At 51.5% G+C, this 18,932-nt stretch overlaps 2 protein-coding genes across 3 annotated transcripts; both read left to right on the plus strand.

Annotated features, from left to right (window-relative positions):
• Positions 1-218: 218 nt before the first annotated feature.
• USP5 (ubiquitin specific peptidase 5) lies at positions 219-15,045 on the plus strand. Of its 2 annotated transcripts, none has more exons than XM_054188243.1 (20): positions 219-376; positions 1,856-1,981; positions 2,272-2,338; positions 5,244-5,377; positions 5,685-5,830; positions 6,131-6,315; positions 6,910-7,004; positions 7,514-7,707; positions 7,860-7,931; positions 9,229-9,310; positions 9,523-9,648; positions 10,081-10,234; positions 10,644-10,818; positions 12,186-12,274; positions 12,472-12,663; positions 13,219-13,362; positions 13,521-13,666; positions 13,753-13,906; positions 14,507-14,591; positions 14,764-15,045. In XM_054188243.1, the coding sequence occupies exons 1-20, from the start codon at positions 269-271 to the stop codon at positions 14,855-14,857; spliced, it is 2,568 nt and encodes an 855-aa protein (XP_054044218.1). In that variant the 5' UTR covers positions 219-268; the 3' UTR covers positions 14,858-15,045. The 2 variants fall into 2 exon arrangements, with proteins under 2 accessions (XP_054044218.1, XP_054044219.1); XM_054188244.1 differs by having other exon boundaries at positions 12,472-12,594.
• A 620-nt stretch (positions 15,046-15,665) lies between these two features.
• On the plus strand, positions 15,666-18,721 carry TPI1 (triosephosphate isomerase 1). The gene is made up of 7 exons (XM_054188257.1): positions 15,666-15,859; positions 16,699-16,822; positions 16,908-16,992; positions 17,121-17,253; positions 17,503-17,588; positions 17,796-17,883; positions 18,141-18,721. The coding sequence occupies exons 1-7, from the start codon at positions 15,748-15,750 to the stop codon at positions 18,257-18,259; spliced, it is 747 nt and encodes a 248-aa protein (XP_054044232.1). The 5' UTR covers positions 15,666-15,747; the 3' UTR covers positions 18,260-18,721.
• Positions 18,722-18,932: the final 211 nt, after the last annotated feature.

Raw genomic sequence — 18,932 nt, forward strand, 5'->3', positions numbered from 1 at the left:
TCCCGCCTCGCCCGCCCGCTGTCAATCTTCGGGGAGGTCCCCGCCTCCTCCCCGCTCTATTGGCCGAGGAGCCCGGCACCGCCCCCCGTACAGGCAGAAGACCGGCTGCGATTGGGCCAGCCATCCGGGCGTTGCCCGCCGGCCCTGCCCTCAGCCTCGCTGCCGGCGCGCCCCTGCGGCGTGGGATTGGCCAGAGCCCGCCTGACCAAGCTGGGCTCTGATTGGTTAGGGTGGGGCGCCGTGGGCGGTGCCGCAGTGAGCCGCTGTCATGGCGGAGCTGAGCGAGGCGCTGCTCTCGGTGTTGCCGTCCATCCGGGTGCCCAAGGCCGGCGACCGGGTCCACAAGGACGAGTGCGCCTTTTCCTTTGACACGCCGGTAAGCCCGCCCTGCCGCCGGCCCGCCTGCTCGCCCGCCCCGCCGGCCTGAACCCCCTGCCCCGGCCCGCTCCCGGCCCACCCGCCCGCCGGGGGCGCCGCCCGCGCGGGGCGCCATGGGACTTGTGGTTCCCCGGCGGCCGGGCCGGCCCAAGGCCGGGCGGAGCGCGGGGCCCCCGGGGACTACAGCGCCCGGCGTGCTCCGCGCCGCGCCCCGCCCGGCCGCCCCGGCGCGATGGGGGCTGTAGTTCTGGGACTGGAGCGGGCGTGGGCAGGTTGCTCGCCCCCTTCGGCTCCGCTTTCCTGGAGAGCGGGTGTCCCCCGACATCACCCTCCGCTGCCGGGACTTGTAGTCCGGTGTGGGGTCGGGGCGTGCCTCGGGCCCGGCCCTTGGCGGCAGCGGGGGGTGCGGGCCGGGGGTCCCGCCCTGCCCGGGTCTGAGCTGCCCCTCTCGGCCTCACCGCGTGGTGTGGCTGGGCAGGCGGAGGGGCGAGTCGGTGCTGTGTCATTAAGATGGCAGTGGTCCCTTCTCCGGCCGTCTCCACCCCGCCGGCAACCCTGCTCCTCCCTCCCTATCCCCGCCTGGCCTAGGCGGACCTGGGGAGGCCCAGGCGGCAGGAGGGCGAGGTGCCCCCCTTGGCCACCTCCGCAGGTGCCCGTCCAGGCTGTGCCCCGGGCCACCTGAAGAAATGGGCTGCGGCTGGAAGATACGGGTCCTTGGAGAAAGGAGCACACGGCAGCCCTGCCCTCTTTCCCTTCCTGAGCCCCACGGTGATGCCTGTCCATGTGCTCCCTTCCCTGACGCGGTCCCAGCTGGTTCATGTTGGGAAGCAGGCTGAGGCCTTCTTGCTGGTTTGCCTCTTTTCCTGCCCCTGCACTTGGGTTCCTTGCCTCCTCAGTTTAAAACAAGTATGTCTGCTGAGTGAGCGTGGCGTTTTCTGGGTGCTTGTGGGATGAGGAGGGCTCATTCTGTATCCATCTCGGAGCACTCACAAGCTTTTGAACACAGCAGCAAAAATAAACAGTGGTCTGCTAACCTTCCTCACACTGTAGTTTGGCAGAGTTCCCTATGGCACTGGGAGTTACTCTTGTAGACAGGGTGGCACGGTTTTGTTGGTCCTGATTGTACCGCAGTCTGAACGTGTGAACTGTGCATGATAAGGACTTTTTGCGAAATAAGCTTCTGAGGAATCTCGCTCAGGCTTTCCTGATTCAGTAGCATCCTGCCGTAAATGAACAGGCAAAGAGGTTTTCAAATACATGATCTTGACAGGAGTACCTGTTCTTCTGGGACAGCCAGACTGGGGCTTGCCAGCTTATTTCAGACTAGCTAATAAGTGACTGGTACGTAGGAATGAGCTGTAGCCATGATTTAATGACTAGTGAATAGTGTTCCTAGAGGTAAGTCTGTGTCTGTCCTAGCTGCTGGAATGGCATTCTTTACCATCTCCCTTCAGTTTTTATCTCTCCTTCCTGCCAGGAGTCAGATGGCGGCTTGTATATCTGCATGAACACGTTCCTGGGCTTTGGGAAGCAATATGTGGAAAAGCACTATCAGAAAACAGGCCAACGGGTCTACCTGCACCTCAAAAGAACACGTAAACCGGTAAAAAATAAAAATACATACAATCAAACTTGTTTTGAAATTGAGAGCTGGTATGTGTCTCTGTATTCAATCAGATACAGTTTTCTCTCCTCAAATGTAACTTGTGTTTTTCTTGGTGAATTGAGGTACACCAGTTCTTCAGCTCTGCTTATGCTGAATTGTTGTATGGGTTGCCGATGCTATTTCTGCCTCTTTCTGGTTTTAGAGTAGCTTAATTTCAGTCCTTAGGGCTTGCCACAGCTTGCCTGTCCCCCTAACTCTAATTTCCCTATTTCTTCTCAATGAAATAGAAGGAAGAAGACACCAACACGAGTGCTGGGGACCCCCCAAGGAAGAAACCAACTCGCTTGGCTATTGGTAAGAAAGCATTTGTGTATGATATCGCCTTTGTTGTTTTGGGCCAGTCCTTTGGAGCTGCCCGGCTTCGTGGCACGTTGCTTTTCCCTTTCCTCTTCTGCACTAGTTGAACCTAGTATCCCTGACTGAATTCAGACTTCATGTTTTCTAGTGTGTCTTAGGTGGGCAGTTTCAGCAAAACAGGTGTTGAGGTGGTAGTTTTGTGCTGTATTCAAAGTTGCATCATGTTTTCTGTAGGTAAACGTTTTGCATCCTCTCTTAACTCTCTATGCCTGACTCAGCTTGGGGTGGGTATAACCAGCGTGGGGCTGTTGCTTAATATGGATGTGTGGGGCTGGAGTAAGTTTGAGAAAATGTGTAAGTCTGAGAAAAGTAAGTTTGAAGTTTCTGGTAGAAAAACTATTTTTTAAACTTCTCAGGTATTGAACCGGTGTTATTTATGTAGATGGGGAAGAAATTACTGGTAAATGCTGTATTAGCATTTTGTGCTCAATAGTTATTTGGAATACAAGGCTGATACTGGGGGAAATACGTGTGAACATTAAAATATAAAAGCCAAGCCCTTTTTTAGAAGAACAGGGCTGGTATTCCATTACTGTCTTGCACCGGCTGCAAAGGCTGTCATGGAAATCAATGAACATGCTGCTTATTTGGAGCAGTCTCGCCTAGTAATTTCTGAACCATTATGGAGTTCTATAAAGCAGAGCATTGGAACATTTTTTTAGCAGTAACAGGTTCTTGGCTGCTGGGAGCTGACCGCTAGAGGGAAATCCAGAACCTGGAACGTGGACATCTTGCTTTTTGCTCACTTTTTCCCTGTCTGTGCCATTGTGTGGCAGACGTCTGTTGACTCTGCTGCTACCACAGTGCAAACACCAACATTAAGACTTTCAGCTGCTGCCTGTTGTTATGGTGAGGTGAATGGAGTCCCAAAGGTCACTTCTAGCAAAATTGAGACTAGAATCTACGTTTCTTCAGATAGACAGTGCTTTCGTATATATGATTATGCTGCTTTTGCAGAGATAAAGCCCGATCTGCATCATGAGTTACTTCTGCATCCTCAGTTCTATGAAAGTCTTGAGACAAGTGTTGTACCTGGGTCAGCAAATAGCTGCCTCTGATAACAGTTTAGTGGTGTGAATAGAGTGGGCGAAAATAAAAGATTGTATTAGCCCTGTGGTTGATGCAGCGATCTTAAATTCAGGAGAGATATTTATTTTTTTCCTTTCTTTTAGCTAAACCGTGTTGGTTTAGCTAATCCTGACACAGGAGATTTTTAAAGGTACTAGAAAGAGTAGGAGCAAGATGTCATTGGCTGCAAAATGTAGCCCTTGATCTCTCTGTACCTCAGCTTCCCCCTCCATGGTAAATAATTCTGTAGCGCTTGCTTCCCATGCCCGCATGTTGGTTGGACGACTTTTGGAGTTTGTGGCACTTAGATGCAACCGTGGAGAGGGAGGCAGTGTACCTGCACGGCAAGCTGTTGGCTATGTATGGGGGAAAAAGGGCTAGGAGGCAGTCTGCTGGCTGAAGACCCTCTTCCTCATCTGGAGCTTCAGCAGGTTCATATAGCCACCCTAGGGAACTTCATCAGTCTGTTTTAGAGTTCAGAAATTGTGTAATACCCTGTGTAAAACCCCTGAGGGATTGGGTATTGCTTTACTCTATGAAGCGATGGCAGGAGATCTCTCTGGGATGTGCTGAAGAGGCACAGGAGAGGATTATCTGGGTATGTCGTTGCATGATGCTGGTGACTGTTTTCAGGTGTTTCTTAAATCACTCTGGCTTGCAGCATCTGCATTCGTACGTGGCAGTTTGTGCATAGTCTAAAAAATGTAGGTATTTGAGGGGAGAGTTGTGGGAGATATTGTGGGAACTGGGTATTTATGTTTTAACTAAATGCAGTCATGGTTATCACAACCATGTTGCACACAGGGTTCTTGAGGCTGAGGCATTAAACAGCAAAAACTCCTATTCCCTTCTCGTATTCCCATCTCTTGCTGCCACAGATTTTCAGAGATCTATTGCAGTCACAGCATGCCACTTTTAAAGAAATAAAGGAAATTCAGTTAAAAAAAAACCATAGGGAGTTAAGGCTGCTAGTAAGCAATGTGTGTCTTCTGCCTGTTTCCTTCTGGGATCTAAGGTGTGAACTCTTGGAGAACAGGAAAGGCCACGGTTTTTTCCTGAATCTCTGCATAAATCAGAAACTGTTCCCTCCACTGCAGATGTTTTTGCTGAGCACCCATCATGACTCTTGACACCTGGCAAATAACCTGTTATGTATGAAACTCCCATTTCTGTTGCAATCTCTGGAAAGCATGGCTAAGCGGGCATGAGAAACTACAAGCACTGTACCTTTGCTAAGACATTTTCTGTAATTCTAGATGTTCTGGTTTCAGAGGAACTCCTGGTTCTCCTTGCTTAAGTTCAGGGCTCTGAACTGTCCTTCCTGGAATAGCCGAGAAGCAGAGCCAGGCTTCTTAAAGATGCTGGTAGGCTAGACATTTGCACAGGATTAGAATATGATCCCCTCATGCACATCTCCATTCATCGTCTTGGATGTACTATGAAGGATGAACAGCAGTGCTTTATCATGACTCTGTTCTGGCCAGTGTCTCTCTAGAGCGGGTATTTTTTCTGGTTGTGGTCAGGGTCTGGAGATTCCTTCTAAGCATCTGTAAAAAGAGCTGGGAAAAGCAGACCTATTGTCACTAGGCTTATATTTGCTACTGTGAAGTCCACGCTGCCAGCAGAAACTTTGGAGTCCAGAAATGGAAGAAAAATCGTGGATCATTGATCTGGAGCTTTGCCTTAGTCATGGTGTCTTACTTCATGTAAGCTATGGGTAAAGAAGCTTTGCAAGCTATTTGGTTTTACCTGTTAACACAATTTCTTCCTGTAGGTGTAGAAGGTGGATTTGACATCACAGAGGAAAAGTTTGAATATGACGAAGATGTAAAAATAGTAATTTTCCCAGAGCATTTGGATATTCCTCGTGATGGGCTGGAGGGACTACCAGACATGGTCAGAGACAGGGTATGTTTGCATGGAGAGCTGTGTTTTCTATGGGTAGGGAGGCAACGCGCCCTTGCAGAGAAGCAACTGCTGTCCTGTAAAAGGGATCCTGCAGAGCGGCTGTGAAGTCTCAGCTTGCAGTAAGCAGGATTGTTCTGGACTTATACAGTGCTTTATATTGTGGAGTCCTGGCTTGTGGCTGAGGCTCCTGAACGCTGCCCTAGCACAACTGATTTGCCGATCTGAGCCTAAATGTGGGGTGTTGTGGCACTGGAAGCTTCTTTCCTTCTGCCCTTCATTTTTTTTTTTCGTGCTGTCCTAATTCCAGATTGCCAGTGCGGTCGAGGCCATCCTGACAGCAGATTCAGCGTCACGGAAGCAGGAGGTGCAGGCTTGGGATGGGGAGGTTCGACGTGTTTCCAAACACGCTTTCTCCCTGCACCAACTTCAGAATGATGTCCGCATCCCACCATGGTGAGCATAGTACTGAAACTAGCTGTATCGCTCTGTATCCCAGACCCACCCCCATCACCACCGTCTCCTTTCCTGTACTGCAGCAGCAGATGAGACTTCTTTTGTGGGTGTCTGAGTGTGCCTTGTTATAGTAAATTCAGGGGAAATGTCAAAGTAAGGTATTCCAGGATGCTCGGTGTTCTGAAGTAAAAGAGAAATGAGATTGCTTATGCTATAGTCAGTACGTAGTAACGGAGAGGGCTTGGGAGATAGAATCCAAAGGTTTTCACCCTAATCTCTTTTTCTCTATCTTGTCAATAGTGGCTGGAAGTGCAGCAAGTGTGACATGAGGGAGAACCTGTGGCTGAACATGACGGATGGAGCCATCCTCTGTGGTCGGCGTTATTTTGATGGCAGTGGTGGCAACAATCATGCAGTCGAGCATTATCGGGAAACTGGCTACCCGCTGGCTGTGAAACTGGGAACAATTACTCCTGATGGGGCTGGTGAGAAGGGGGATCCTGTGAGGGTTAGAGACGTCAGACACCAGTCAGGCTGACTGTGGTCTCTGACAAGGGAAGTCAGGGAGGATTTCCAGGAATTAGGCTGGTGTTGCCCATCTTATGATCTGGAACATTCAGTGTCATCCTATCGTGAACTTTCCCACTCTGACCTGCATCCTGTGACGGGCAAAGAACCAACTGATAAAACCTTGCCTTCCTCCTCCCCTCCCTTCTAATTTGGAGGGTTTTAGCAAAGTTATCCAGGTTGCCATCTTATTTTCTGTGGTGGGATGTTTATCAAAGAATTTGGTGTGCAAAGCCTGAGTAGAGAGTATATGGCACAGTAACCCACTTTCCTCACTGCAGACATACATGCGCATCTGTACCTTGATCAATGACAAAGGTGTTTGTCTTGTCACGTGTTTTGGAGGACCTCAATATTCTGTGTGTCATGCTGCTCTCCTGAGAAAGGAGAGGAACCCCAACTGCTCAGTTAGTCAAAACTCGGATTTCTGAAAACTGTTCTCTTCATCCAGCAGTGAGTGTTAGATCATAGGCCATTATAAGTCTCTCCTTTTCCTCCATGTTCCTGTGTAGATGTCTACTCCTATGATGAAGATGACATGGTGTTGGATCCCAACCTGGCAGAACACCTTGCTCACTTTGGGATTGACATGCTCAAGATGCAGAAGGTGAGGCGGGGAGGGGGGTAGTCCAAAGGGAGAGAGAAGCAAGTCTGAGGTGTCTTAGCTGGATTCCATCATTCTGTGGCTATGCAGAACCATTCCTGGTCAAGAAACCCTGGTTTTGGTCAGGCAGAGTTATCTTGTCTGCCTCTTTCGTTGCCTTTTTTGCCTTTCTTTCCCGTCTCTTAAGTTTATTTCCTCGGGGTTCTGCATCAGTACTGCGGGCAGGGACGTTCCCAGGTGATGAGCTTTGTTCCCTGGATTCAATGTTAGTATGTGATTTCCATGCCCCTTTATACCAGGTTCAGATTTCTCCCATGTCTATTACCATTCTTCTTTCTGTCCCAGGTATTCAGATATTTGAAAACAATACTTGTACCTTCCTCCTCTTCTAATTTAATAAAACAGAATGGATTTGACTTTATGTTTCTCTACAGTATTGCACTTTTTACACCTCTGACGTTCCCTTGAGTCAGAGACCCTTTGAGGGTTTTCCCTGTTCTTTCCCTCCACAGACAGACAAGACAATGACAGAACTGGAAATAGACATGAACCAGCGCATTGGGGAGTGGGAGCTCATCCAGGAGTCTGGTGTGCAGCTCAAGCCCCTCTATGGGCCTGGGTACACTGGTATCCGGAACCTGGGCAACAGTTGCTACCTCAATTCCGTGATGCAGGTGCTTTTCAGTATCCCAGACTTCCAGAGAAAGTAAGTGAGCTTAATCATTCCTTTCCATTAGCCTGGGATCAGTCCAAAGGTCTCCTAGACCTGGGAGCTTCTGTTACAGTAGTCAGGCTCAGAATTGTGTCTTTACTAGATGAACCCGTACATCCCTTAGATTGCTCCGCTTTGCTTTGCAGGTATGTGGACAAGCTGGAGAAGATATTCCAAAGTGCACCCTCGGACCCCACACAGGACTTCAGCACGCAAGTGTACGTAGAGTTTTGGTGAGAGCAGGAAGGCTGAGGCTGCCTGGGTGCGTCCCCTCTGCGCTGCTACAGAGTGCTTTGCTGCAGGTTTCTCCCTCGAGCCTCGCCTCTCTGTTTCTGTGTCCATCGCCAGAGACACCGATCCTCAGTGATCAATAAGGATCTAAGCCAAGAAAGTTCAGCTGAATGCCCTAGATGGAGAGGAGAGGGTGCACCTCACTGTTCATCAGAGGCTCTTAAATGTGTTATGTGGGGAACGCAGTACCATCTGTTACCACAGGGGGATTTCTGGTAGGCATATTCTATCTGCGTAACAGCAAAGAGGTACTTGCTCTCTGCAACGGAGAGAGATGGCTAAGAGCAAAGAAATACGTAGATTTAGGCAACTTTATTCACAGTGGCTAATTTATATATACTTAAAGAGGCTTCCTGCAAGAGCAGGAGAATGTATGGAAAAAGGAACACAAGATTTGGGAGGGTGTTGCATTTTAAATGCATTAATTCCGTGCTACATCTGCTCTACACCAGCAAAGCAGTATATGGAAGTTTTGGGTGGAGGAACGGAAGGTGGCATTTGTGGAAGGGAGTTCAGCGGTAAGGGAGGATTCTAAATTTGGACAGCCTGGGGTGAGGTGTTCACTGAGGAGGGGATTAAGTTGAGACAGCCAGAAAGATTTTTGCCTGGGCAAAGGGAGGAATTGGTAGGGTTTGGTTCCAGAGAAATGGCAACAGTGATGGGGAAGGACTGGAGTGGAGTGGAAGAGTAGGGAGGGTCTGAGCATAGGAGAAAATCGCTGAATGTTACTTTTGTCCGTTAAGTGCCTCACGTGCTCGTTCTTGATCTTTCCTCTGGGAAAATGTGATCAGTCTGCTCGCAGCAATGCTATTTCTGGCTCAGACAATTTCACTCTGCCCTGTTGTCTCCTGCACAGTCAGTGCAGCTGATACACTCCTACTTTACCCATCTCAGGCTGCGGCTTAGTTTGGCTGTTACGCAGCTGCTGTATGGCTCAGCACCAGCTGTCCTTCTGTGGGGCAAAGGAAGCTGTTCCTTTATGTTCTCCCCACCGTGCAAGCAATGGTTCAGATTGGTGCCCAGAAGTCCTAGTAACTTTCAAGTCAATGATGTCTCACGCAGACCAAGATAAGATGATCTTGGCTGGCGCAGCAGAGAAAGCCGATCTCTGTGAGACTGGCAGTCCATGGCGGTGTTAAAGCTGGATGGGTTGATGTGGCTCCTGGAGTATGTGGGATTGCAGAAACCTTTGTGATGCTAACAGTGACTTCTTCATCGTTCCAGAGCCAAATTGGGCCACGGACTGCTTTCTGGGGAGTATTCAAAGCCAGCTTCTGCAGATGGGGAACAGCAGCCCGATCAGAAGGTGAAAATTGGATACGGCATCCTCATGATGTGTGTGTTGCATGAAGGATTTTGTGTGTTACGTGGGGATGAAGAGAGAACCCTTTCTGAAGACATGTCCTGGGAATCGTTCCAGGGCCCTGTCACCTGAAGAAAAGCATGGCTAAGAGCAGAGTGGTACATGCATGGTTAGCAAATTGTGACCACCTTCCTCTTCCACCTTGTTATTTGCAGGGTATGCAAAATGGCATTGCTCCACGCATGTTTAAGTCCCTCATTGGAAAAGGGCACCCAGAATTTTCCACTAACCGACAGCAGGACGCCCAGGAATTCTTTCTGCACTTCATCAACATGGTGGAGGTAATGGTTGAGTCTGTCTGTCAAATCATGGAAAAGCCCAGCTTTGTTTCCTCCCCAGAGCAGGGGGTGAGGAGCGGAGGTGAGAAGCTGGCAATCGGAGCAGAGGGAGGGAGAGAACACAGGGAAATGGGCCAGCCAGCACCTGTGGGAGCAGAGAAGGAGAGATGCTTGGCCATGTTTTCAGGGCGGATTCCTTGGAGGAATATCTTTTGGGAATGCACAGCCGGAGATGTAAATTTTCGTCTTTAGGAGCAGGAATGGCATGGGTTCCTGGGGTACAGAAGTTGGCTCTAGTTTAGTCTTTGCTGTCTTTTCCAGTGGACTGGGTACAGAAGTGAATACTCTTTAGCCGTGTCCTCTGTGGAACCGCTGCTACTGCAGATACGTGGTTCTGCCATTCTGATGTTACACCTATCCTTCTAATCTCTCCAGAGGAACTGCCGCAGCTCGGAGAATCCTAATGAGGTCTTCCGCTTTCTGGTGGAGGAGAAGCTGAAGTGCCTGGCCACAGAAAAGGTGAAATATACCCAGCGTGTGGACTATATCATGCAGCTGCCCGTGCCCATGGACGCTGCACTCAACAAAGGTCAGTAATGTGCCAAGGCCAGAACAGTAGCAAACATTATGTTTGGATGTTGTACTTTTATTACAAAACTCCTTAAATGAGAAAGGGACTTCCTCAAGGACTGGCTTTGCCGTTTCTGAAGCCAGATCGATCCTTCACCTGCTTTTGTGGGATCGGGCTGATTTCTTCAGAGGTGGTGTGACACGATGATGTCCCTCTAGAACCTTTCCCTCTGACACCACAAGCTGGGCTGTGATTCAACAGCAAAATAGGACTGCAGTAGCAGAACCAGTGCTCTGGAAGACATCATCCACTTTGTGCTCCATTCTTGATGGCCTCTACAGGCGTATTCTGCCTCTGCGTGTAGCTTACACCAGTTGCTTTGTGGGTACCTAGGGGTGGTCCTTGACTCCTCTGCTTTATTCTCTAGATGAACTACTGGAATATGAGGAGAAGAAGCGGCAGGCAGAGGAGGAGAAGCAGCCACTGCCCGAGCTGGTGCGAGCCAAGGTGCCTTTCAGCTCCTGCCTAGAAGCCTATGGAGCTCCAGAGCAGGTGGACGATTTCTGGAGCACAGCCTTGCAGGCCAAGTCTGTGGCTCTCAAGTGAGTGTGTGCGAGTTACCCGCTAGGCTATGACGAACAGGCAATAGCTGCATCTTTGGGGCCTTCTTTCAGTTGCTTGGGGAAGAAGCGTGACCAAATCTTTGTAGTCCCCCACAGCCTGGACCCACAGAACATTGAAGCAGAGAGGGAACCAGTCTGTCGGTGCTGGAGTCATTGCCCCCAAGGGATCACAGTGAGCAGAAGAGCAGTGCTAGTGAAACCCTTACTGTCAGATTTCAGTTGCTGAGGGACTACAAAAATACAGTGATATTCCAGAAAACTAACAGCTTTTATTCTAATTTCAAAATTTACCTTTAAAATCAGTACTGACAGTGTGGTGACACTGGTCTTGCTTGGTCTCTAAAAATTCTTTAAAGGAAGTTTTTAGCTATAAAAGTTTAAGCAAAACACTGAGTGCAACAGACGTGTGTTATTTTAAAGAACGCTAACTTAAATGCTAATAGCAAGGTTTAAAAAACAGTTTTCATTTTTCTGGCTGCCTGCAGCGCATGCGACAGTGCAAAGGTGTAGTGAGAAGATTACAAACTTATGCGGCTTCCTGCTGGGCTGCTACTGACCGTTCTGCAATGAAAGAGCAGTCCTCAAAGAACTGGAAATAGTTTTCCAACAAATATTCTATCATTAAGCAATAGCTACTGTAAACAAACAGTCAGTCACGCAGTCACATTGAAAAGTAACATTTTGTTCTGCTTTTAAGTAGTGAGTTGTGTTCAAACACTTTGTAAGAATTAGGATTGAAGATGTACCGTTGCTTAAATTAATTTTATGGCATGTTACAATTATCCCCCGGTAATAAGTATCTGTCTTTCTTACTGCTGCTTCTCCTTTCACAAACATTCCCCCCTGTTTCATAGATTCCAGACACCCTCTCTCTCAAACTGTCTAACTAAATAATGTTCAATCAAATTCAGTTAGCTTAAAATTCACTGCATTTGCTTCGTATCCAAAGAAGTGCTCTCGTGCTTGAAAGCTTGTCAGTTCCTGCAGCTGTGTCTGTTGGTCTAATAAAAGATGTTATTTTTTCTGCATTCCTCAAGGGTTAGACTTTTAGTTAAAAGCTGAGGAGGCTTGTAAAATACAGGATTGGAGGGTAGAGAACACGTACTGTTTTTCCTCATCCCCCCAAGTTTTCGTACATGCTTCATTCTGTCTCATCTGGTCAGAGCACCTGCTTTAGAAATAGTTCTGTGTTTGAAGAGCTTTCAGCTCAGCGTAGGAGGGCTGCACAGAGCTGGGTATCCCCCCCTTAGGACATGCCTCCACCCTACTCGCTGATGTCTCGAATCCGCTAGGTGCCCTCAATCATTGCTGACAAAGTATTTATAAGTATTATTTGTCTCTTTCAGAACAACACGGTTCGCCTCTTTCCCGGATTATCTGGTGATCCAGATCAAGAAATTCACTTTCGGTCTGGACTGGGTGCCCAAAAAGCTTGGTAAGAAGGATGAGAAGTACAGAGCATATAGGTATTTGGTGTCATATGTGGGTATTGCGGTCATTACTGCAAACTACCCCAAAAGGAGCTGCAGACTGTAGAGTATTGCATCCCCAGGGACATTCCCTTTTAGATCTCCCAACCGAGTCCTTTGTTTCTGCCCCAACGGGGAGGCTGAGCAAGACTGTGTCTTGCAGACGTCTCCATTGAAATGCCAGAGGAGCTGGACATCTCTGCACTGCAGGGAACGGGGCTGCAAGACGGAGAAGAAGAAATGCCAGACATCGCACCCCCACTGGTGACACCAGACGAGCCCAAAGGTAGCCTGGGGTTCTATGGCAACGAGGACGACGACTCCTTCTGCTCCCCTCACTTCTCCTCTCCGACATGTTAGTGATTCTCCTCCTCTCTTCCTGATGCCTGACTCATCTCCTTGCTCTCCTTGTCTTGTCTCCTGTGCTAGTGGTTTCCCACCTGCTCGGCCTTTCCCTGTCCCTCTGTCAGCGAATGCCGTCTCCCTCCCTTGCGCGCCCGTTATGCAAGGGTGTTATGCAAGGGACCTTCTTGATTCCTGTTTCATGGAAGACGGGGAGGTGGCATGTCTAGTGCACTTAAAGGGGGCCAGAGCTGGGGATTTATACAAAATTTAACTGGTAGAGGTATTTTATTTTCACAAAACACAGTGGGAGGTGGGGTTTGGAAGCTAGGGAAGAGCCAGTGTGCTCCTGAGTTCGTGAGTTGAATCCTTTCATTCCCCGGGGTGCCTGTGTGTGAGACTGCGCTTCTGAAGACGACAGGTAGCAAAGGATGAAAAGAGCAGAGGGACACAACTTGCGTGAAACAAAGCCAGGAGATGGTGGCTGGAGGGCCTGTGTGACACTGCAAAAAATGGAGCAGGCAGGGCTGGGTGGGAGTGGGTGGCTCTAATCTCTGTTTTCCCACAGCACCCATGCTGGATGAGTCGGTGATTATCCAGCTAGTGGAGATGGGCTTTCCCATGGATGCCTGCCGCAAAGCCGTGTATTACACAGGGAACAGCGGGGTTGAGGCTGCCATGAACTGGGTCATGTCACATATGGATGATCCAGGTATGAGACCACGTGGCTGTGGTGAAGCTTATTGCCCCTGGGCCATTGTACTTCCTGTCCCACTGCTGCGGTGCGAAGCTGAAGTAGTTGGCACCCCAGACTGTATCCCTTTTGGAGAGATCTAACTGCTCTGAGGTGTGTGCTGTTTCCTGCTGCAGACTTTGCTAACCCGTTAGTTCTCCCTGGATCCAGTGGACCAGGATCAACTATTGCCTGCCCAGACCCTCCTTCAGAAGACAGTGTGGCCACCATTGTCTCCATGGGCTTCTCCCGGGACCAGGCTATGAAAGCGCTTAGAGCCACGGTGAGAGGCATGGCTGATGTCAGAGGGAAAGGATAGTCTCAGGAGCAGGCATTCCTAAGTTCACAGTCTTCTTTTCTTCCTTCCAGAATAACAGTCTGGAGCGTGCTGTGGATTGGATCTTCAGTCACATTGATGACCTTGATGCAGAAGCTGCTATGGATATCTCAGAGGGGCGCTCGGCAGCGGAGTCCATCTCTGAATCTGTCCCTGTGGGTCCTAAAGTGCGCGATGGGCCTGGAAGTGAGTTCCAAGCAGTAGGAATATTGATTTGGGGCTGCAAACTCTACATGGCTTTGTCCTCCCTAATCCATGCAGTAGTACCTGCCACAGAGCCGGTCTGGTTGTTGAGCTGGAAGCAGGAAGGAAAAGGAGAGGGATGGCAATGTCGGGCTGGGGGTCACCTGGAAGCTGGTAAGAGAGAGGCAGAGTCAGGTGAAAGACGGGAAGGGCTGTGCTTCTTTCTCCCAGTCGTCCTGGGATGGTTTTCTGTTCCCATTGAAAAACCAGGTTGCAGTCTCTGTGCAGAATCAGTGCCGCGCTGCTGGGTACCACAGGGAGGGGGAATCCCTGCTGTTAGCCACCCGGCACCCGTGGGCCAAATCAGCAGTTGGAAGAGAGAAGGCCAAGTGGCGGTTACCATCTCCTGTTTCCCTGTTTGGCCTTGAGATTTGGCCTTTCCTGTTTGGCCTTGAGACCACATCCTCACAGACCCACTTCTAAATTACAACCCAGCAGAGGTTCCTTCGGGGATCCTTTTCTAGAGAGGGCCTTGCACAGGGTGTTTTGGGGTAAGATGCCTGCCTTTCCCTGACCGCTCCTCTCTTCCCTCCTTCTCTCAAGAATATCAGCTGTTTGCCTTCATCAGCCACATGGGCACTTCGACTATGTGCGGACACTACGTTTGTCACATCAAGAAAGAGGGCAGGTAAGAAGGATTTCACAGCGTAAGGGGGATCTGAGGTACAGCTTTAGATCACTGTCCTCCCCCCTTTCTTCAGAGGACTTGGGGGGTCGGGGATGAGAGCAGGCAAGGGGCATCAAGTCATGTCTTGGCTACGGAACAGTGTCCCTGAGCTCCCCCCTTCTGCCTGTTGCAGGTGGGTGATCTACAATGACCAGAAAGTCTGTGCTTCTGAGAAGCCCCCCAAGGATCTGGGCTACATCTACTTCTACCAGCGGATCCCCAGCTAGAACATCCTCTTGCTGTGTGTGGTGGGGGCAGAGTGGGCTGAAGACACTGGGGGGGGAAGAGGGTGGGGGCCGTGAGGATGAGAGCAGGGTCCTTCTCAGAGGGCCCTCCTCTTTCCCCACTGGTCCCTTCTCCGTGGAGACACACGTGGAGACAAGAGTCCCCTGACTAAAAGACTGGACATGAGTGAAGGGGGTCGGGAGGGGGGGGATGGGGGGGTGGGGAATGTCTGTTTCTGTAGGAAATGTCCTCACTGTCCCCACCCCCGTGTGACACACAGCCCTAGTGCTTCGCTGCTTGGGGGGATGAGGCCACCTGTGTGGTGGGATGATGCCACCTCCTTGCTGTCCCGGAGGGGAGGAGGGGGCTTGTGTGTACCTGTGGCTTGTGTAGGGGTGGGCGGGGGGCAGCGTTTCTCCTGCCCAGCCTGTGGGGCGCAGGGTGGGCAACCAGGTGGGCCACGAGCAGGGTGGGTGGGTGTGGGGGTGTGCGTGTGTGTGTCCCCCTTCCCCCTTGTGTGCCCTTTACATGCCAAAATACACCAGGGACAAAATAAAAGTCGAAATACCCCCCCGGTTTCTGCCTGCCCTCTGCATCGCTGGGGCCCTCCGGCCTCCTGGGGCGTGAGCGCCGGTGCTGCGGCAGAGACGTTCCCCCCCCAGCGCCTCTCCGCCCCGCGCTTCCCCGGCGCAGCCTCCCCCGGGAGCGGCGGGGCGGGCTGCGGAGGGGGCGTGGCCAATGGGTGTGGGTGGAGCCAAGGGGCGTGGTCAATTGAAGGGGCGTGGCCTGTGCGTTAAAAGGGGGCGCCGGGTGCCGCGCTGCCGTTGCCGCCGCCGCCGCCGCTGACCTTCGCGTCTCCTCCCGTACCGGCCGCAGCCCGCCCGCCCCCGCCATGGCGCCCAGGAAGTTCTTCGTGGGGGGCAACTGGAAGATGAACGGCGACAAGAAGAGCCTGGGCGAGCTCATCCACACGCTGAACGGCGCCAAGCTCTCCGCCGACACCGGTGAGGGGCGCGGCCGCACGTAGCGCACGTCCCGCCCGGCGCCTCACGGGGCCCAGCGGGGCCGGCGGCCGGGCGGGGGGAGCCGCAAATGTCAGAGGGCGGCGGGGACCTAAATATAACACGGCGGCGGGGCTAAATATACCCGCGAAACCGGATCCGGGCCCGGCGGATCCATGCGGCCCCGTACCCCGGGTCGCCTCCGCCTGCTCGCCGGGAGGGGCGGGGGGAGGCCTCCTCCAGGCGGGGGCGGGCGGCCCGGTGTCCCCGCTGCCGAGCACCACTCCCCCCCGTCCGTCCGTCCGCCCGTCTCCCTGGGCCCGGCCGCTCCACCAACCCCCCCGCCGCGCCCCGTGTGCTGTCGGTCCCGCCGGCCGGCCGGGAACCGGCGGGTGCGGAGCTCCGTGTTTCAGCCGAGCTGCGCTGCCAGGCCGTGCCCCCGCTTCGCCGCCGGTTACAGTCCCCGGCGTAATCCGATGCTGCCCTTTCCACCCACTCCAACCCCGGTGCAGCCAGGCCCGGGCAGCAGGGTGGGATTCTCTCCCGGTTTCTCGGCTGAGCCCTCTCCCCGTGTGACCCCGCCGGGGGGGGCCTGGCCGCGGGCCTGGAATAGCTCATCCGCCCGCTGGAAAGGGCTTCCTCCCCGCTGTTGAGTCATTGGATAGCGGGGATGTTCCTCCTGCAAGAGAGTCCCCCAAATGTCAGCAAGGGCGGGCGGGCTGAGCCTTGAGTTCTTGACCCAAGGGATGACCTCTTGGGGCTGGGGTTTGGGGTCGGAGGAGGCTGGGTACGGTTTCTGCCCTTCGCCTGTCTCAAGGGTAACCACCTTCTCCGCCTTATAGAGGTGGTTTGTGGAGCCCCTTCCATCTACCTTGACTTTGCCCGTCAGAAGCTTGACACAAAGATCGGCGTTGCGGCACAGAACTGTTACAAGGTACCAAAGGGTGCCTTCACAGGAGAGATCAGGTGAGCCCACAGAGAAGAGTAAAGCTGGGGTGCCTCTGGGACGTGAATTTCCTCCAGAGGTGTGAGTCATCTCCTTTCTCCCCAGCCCAGCAATGATCAAAGATATTGGAGCCACGTGGGTGATCCTGGGCCACTCCGAGCGAAGACATGTTTTTGGAGAGTCCGATGAGGTGTGTGCCCCTGGGATGGAGAGATGGTCCAGCTCAGATGTGCCTGCAAAGGCTGGAAGGGTGAGCAGTTAAAATGACTACAGAAGTAGATCTGACTGTTGGTCGCCTTCTTTCTTTTCAATTCCCAGTTGATTGGGCAGAAGGTGGCTCATGCTCTAGCTGAGGGTCTTGGAGTCATTGCCTGCATTGGAGAGAAGCTGGATGAGAGAGAAGCTGGCATAACTGAGAAAGTGGTTTTTGAACAGACCAAGGCCATTGCTGGTAAGGGAGGAAAACGGGCATATTTTTTTTCTGCTTTGGACATGTGGGAAGAAATGGTCATAATGGCCTTAACTGGACGGCTATAATGGCCATCGTGGCCTTCTGGGGATGCTTGCAGATACATTGCTGCAAGTGTTCACACACAATATTAATGATTGTGTTAATAAAAGGTGTTCCAGAAGCCTTTCCAGCTCTACCCTCCCTAGCATGGGGTACTGTGCTTACTTGCATCTTCTCCTTCCTCCCCAGATAACGTGAAGGACTGGAGTAAAGTGGTTCTTGCCTATGAGCCGGTTTGGGCCATTGGAACTGGTAAAACTGCAACTCCCCAACAGGTATGAGCTGGGGAAAGGTGGCTGACTAAACGTCCAGCTGACCCTTCCCACTCAAGAGATCTTCTGGAAGATTCTTTCTAAAGACTAAGGATATAGAGAATCTCTAAAGATTCTCTCAAAGAGATTCTGTCTTCTCTTTAGATTTGTATGCAGGGCATGTATTGGTATTGCTCAGCCCTCAGCGGGACTCCTTCCGTTCTGTTGCAGGCTCAGGAAGTTCATGAGAAGCTGAGGGGGTGGCTGAAAAGCCACGTGTCTGATGCTGTTGCTCAGTCAACTAGGATCATCTATGGAGGTAAATGAATCTGAAGCCACTTTCCAGTGCAAGAGGCACTTAGTTTCTCTGCTTGTTGCTGCAGCTGTGCAACGTGCTCTGCTGATGAGGAAACTTGAGGTTGTCAGAGCATAAAGAGCCACCTACCAGCTTGTTTCAGTAAATGGGAGACAGTTTTACTGTCTGCAGAGTTAGATGTGGCAAATCTTACCTTTGTGCCCTGGCCCCGTTTTCTAGAGTTGGCCACATCTGACCTTAAAATGCTGTTCCTTCTTTAGGTTCTGTCACTGGCAGCAACTGTAAGGAGCTGGCCTCTCAGCACGATGTGGATGGCTTCCTTGTTGGTGGAGCTTCTCTCAAGCCAGAGTTTGTGGATATTATCAATGCCAAACACTGAAGCAGCCTGTGAGGAGCAGTCCCTTGTGGTTCAGAGCGAGAAACGGAAGCAAGAAAGGGACCTTTCATTGCACACATACAGAGGCCTCCTCTGAGGCTTTCCCCCTCCACCGTCATTGTTCTAGCTGTGCTGCTAACCCCCACCACCATGTTGGAGTCCTCTTAGTGGAAGCCTGTCTCGGCAGAGTCTTGACAGCCTCCTCTCTGAATTGGCAAAATCCTTGGTTGCCTGTTGACCTGTAAGAGCCCACAGTCAACCTGGCCGGTGCCTCCCCCCTTCCTCTGCAGCGCTGCAGGGAGAGGGGGCCGCTGGTGCTGGGGGAGGGAAATCGGAACCACACTCTTGCATCCTTCAGCTCCGTCAGCAAGGAGCCTGTCAGCTTAGACCTTTGTGAGATGTCTTACCTCACCTGTGTCCTGTACTGAACAATAAATGGAAAAAAAAAAAAAAAGAAAATGCAAAGGTGGTGTCCTGGATCTTATTTGGAAGCTTCTGGGGACGAGCAGTGTACAGAACTTACTACTTCTGGAGGTAGCTGGTTGCAGAGAGGGCAGCATGGGTTTTGTGGCCTTTTTTTTTTTTTTTTTTCTTTTTTGAGGGCCCATCATTGCCCCAGGAGGCACTGCGCAGGTTCAGCCTGCGTCTTGCTGTCGGCTGTCACTTGCAGCGTGCC

The sequence above is a fragment of the Rissa tridactyla genome, chromosome 1 (assembly GCF_028500815.1).
Source record: "Rissa tridactyla isolate bRisTri1 chromosome 1, bRisTri1.patW.cur.20221130, whole genome shotgun sequence".
Classification (NCBI taxonomy): domain Eukaryota; kingdom Metazoa; phylum Chordata; class Aves; order Charadriiformes; family Laridae; genus Rissa; species Rissa tridactyla.

What these genes read in the sequence shown, in the direction of transcription:
- TPI1 (XM_054188257.1), top strand. Translation starts at nt 15,748, where the DNA reads ATGGCGCCCAGGAAGTTCTTCGTGGGGGGCAACTGGAAGATGAACGGC. An exon ending in CAAGCTCTCCGCCGACACCG is followed by an intron (nt 15,860 to 16,698) that starts GTGAGGGGCGCG and finishes TCCGCCTTATAG; the next exon opens with AGGTGGTTTGTGGAGCCCCT. An exon ending in AAACTGCAACTCCCCAACAG is followed by an intron (nt 17,589 to 17,795) that starts GTATGAGCTGGG and finishes GTTCTGTTGCAG; the next exon opens with GCTCAGGAAGTTCATGAGAA.
- USP5 (XM_054188243.1), top strand. Translation starts at nt 269, where the DNA reads ATGGCGGAGCTGAGCGAGGCGCTGCTCTCGGTGTTGCCGTCCATCCGG. An exon ending in TCACTTCTCCTCTCCGACAT is followed by an intron (nt 12,664 to 13,218) that starts GTTAGTGATTCT and finishes GTTTTCCCACAG; the next exon opens with CACCCATGCTGGATGAGTCG. An exon ending in CACATCAAGAAAGAGGGCAG is followed by an intron (nt 14,592 to 14,763) that starts GTAAGAAGGATT and finishes TGCCTGTTGCAG; the next exon opens with GTGGGTGATCTACAATGACC.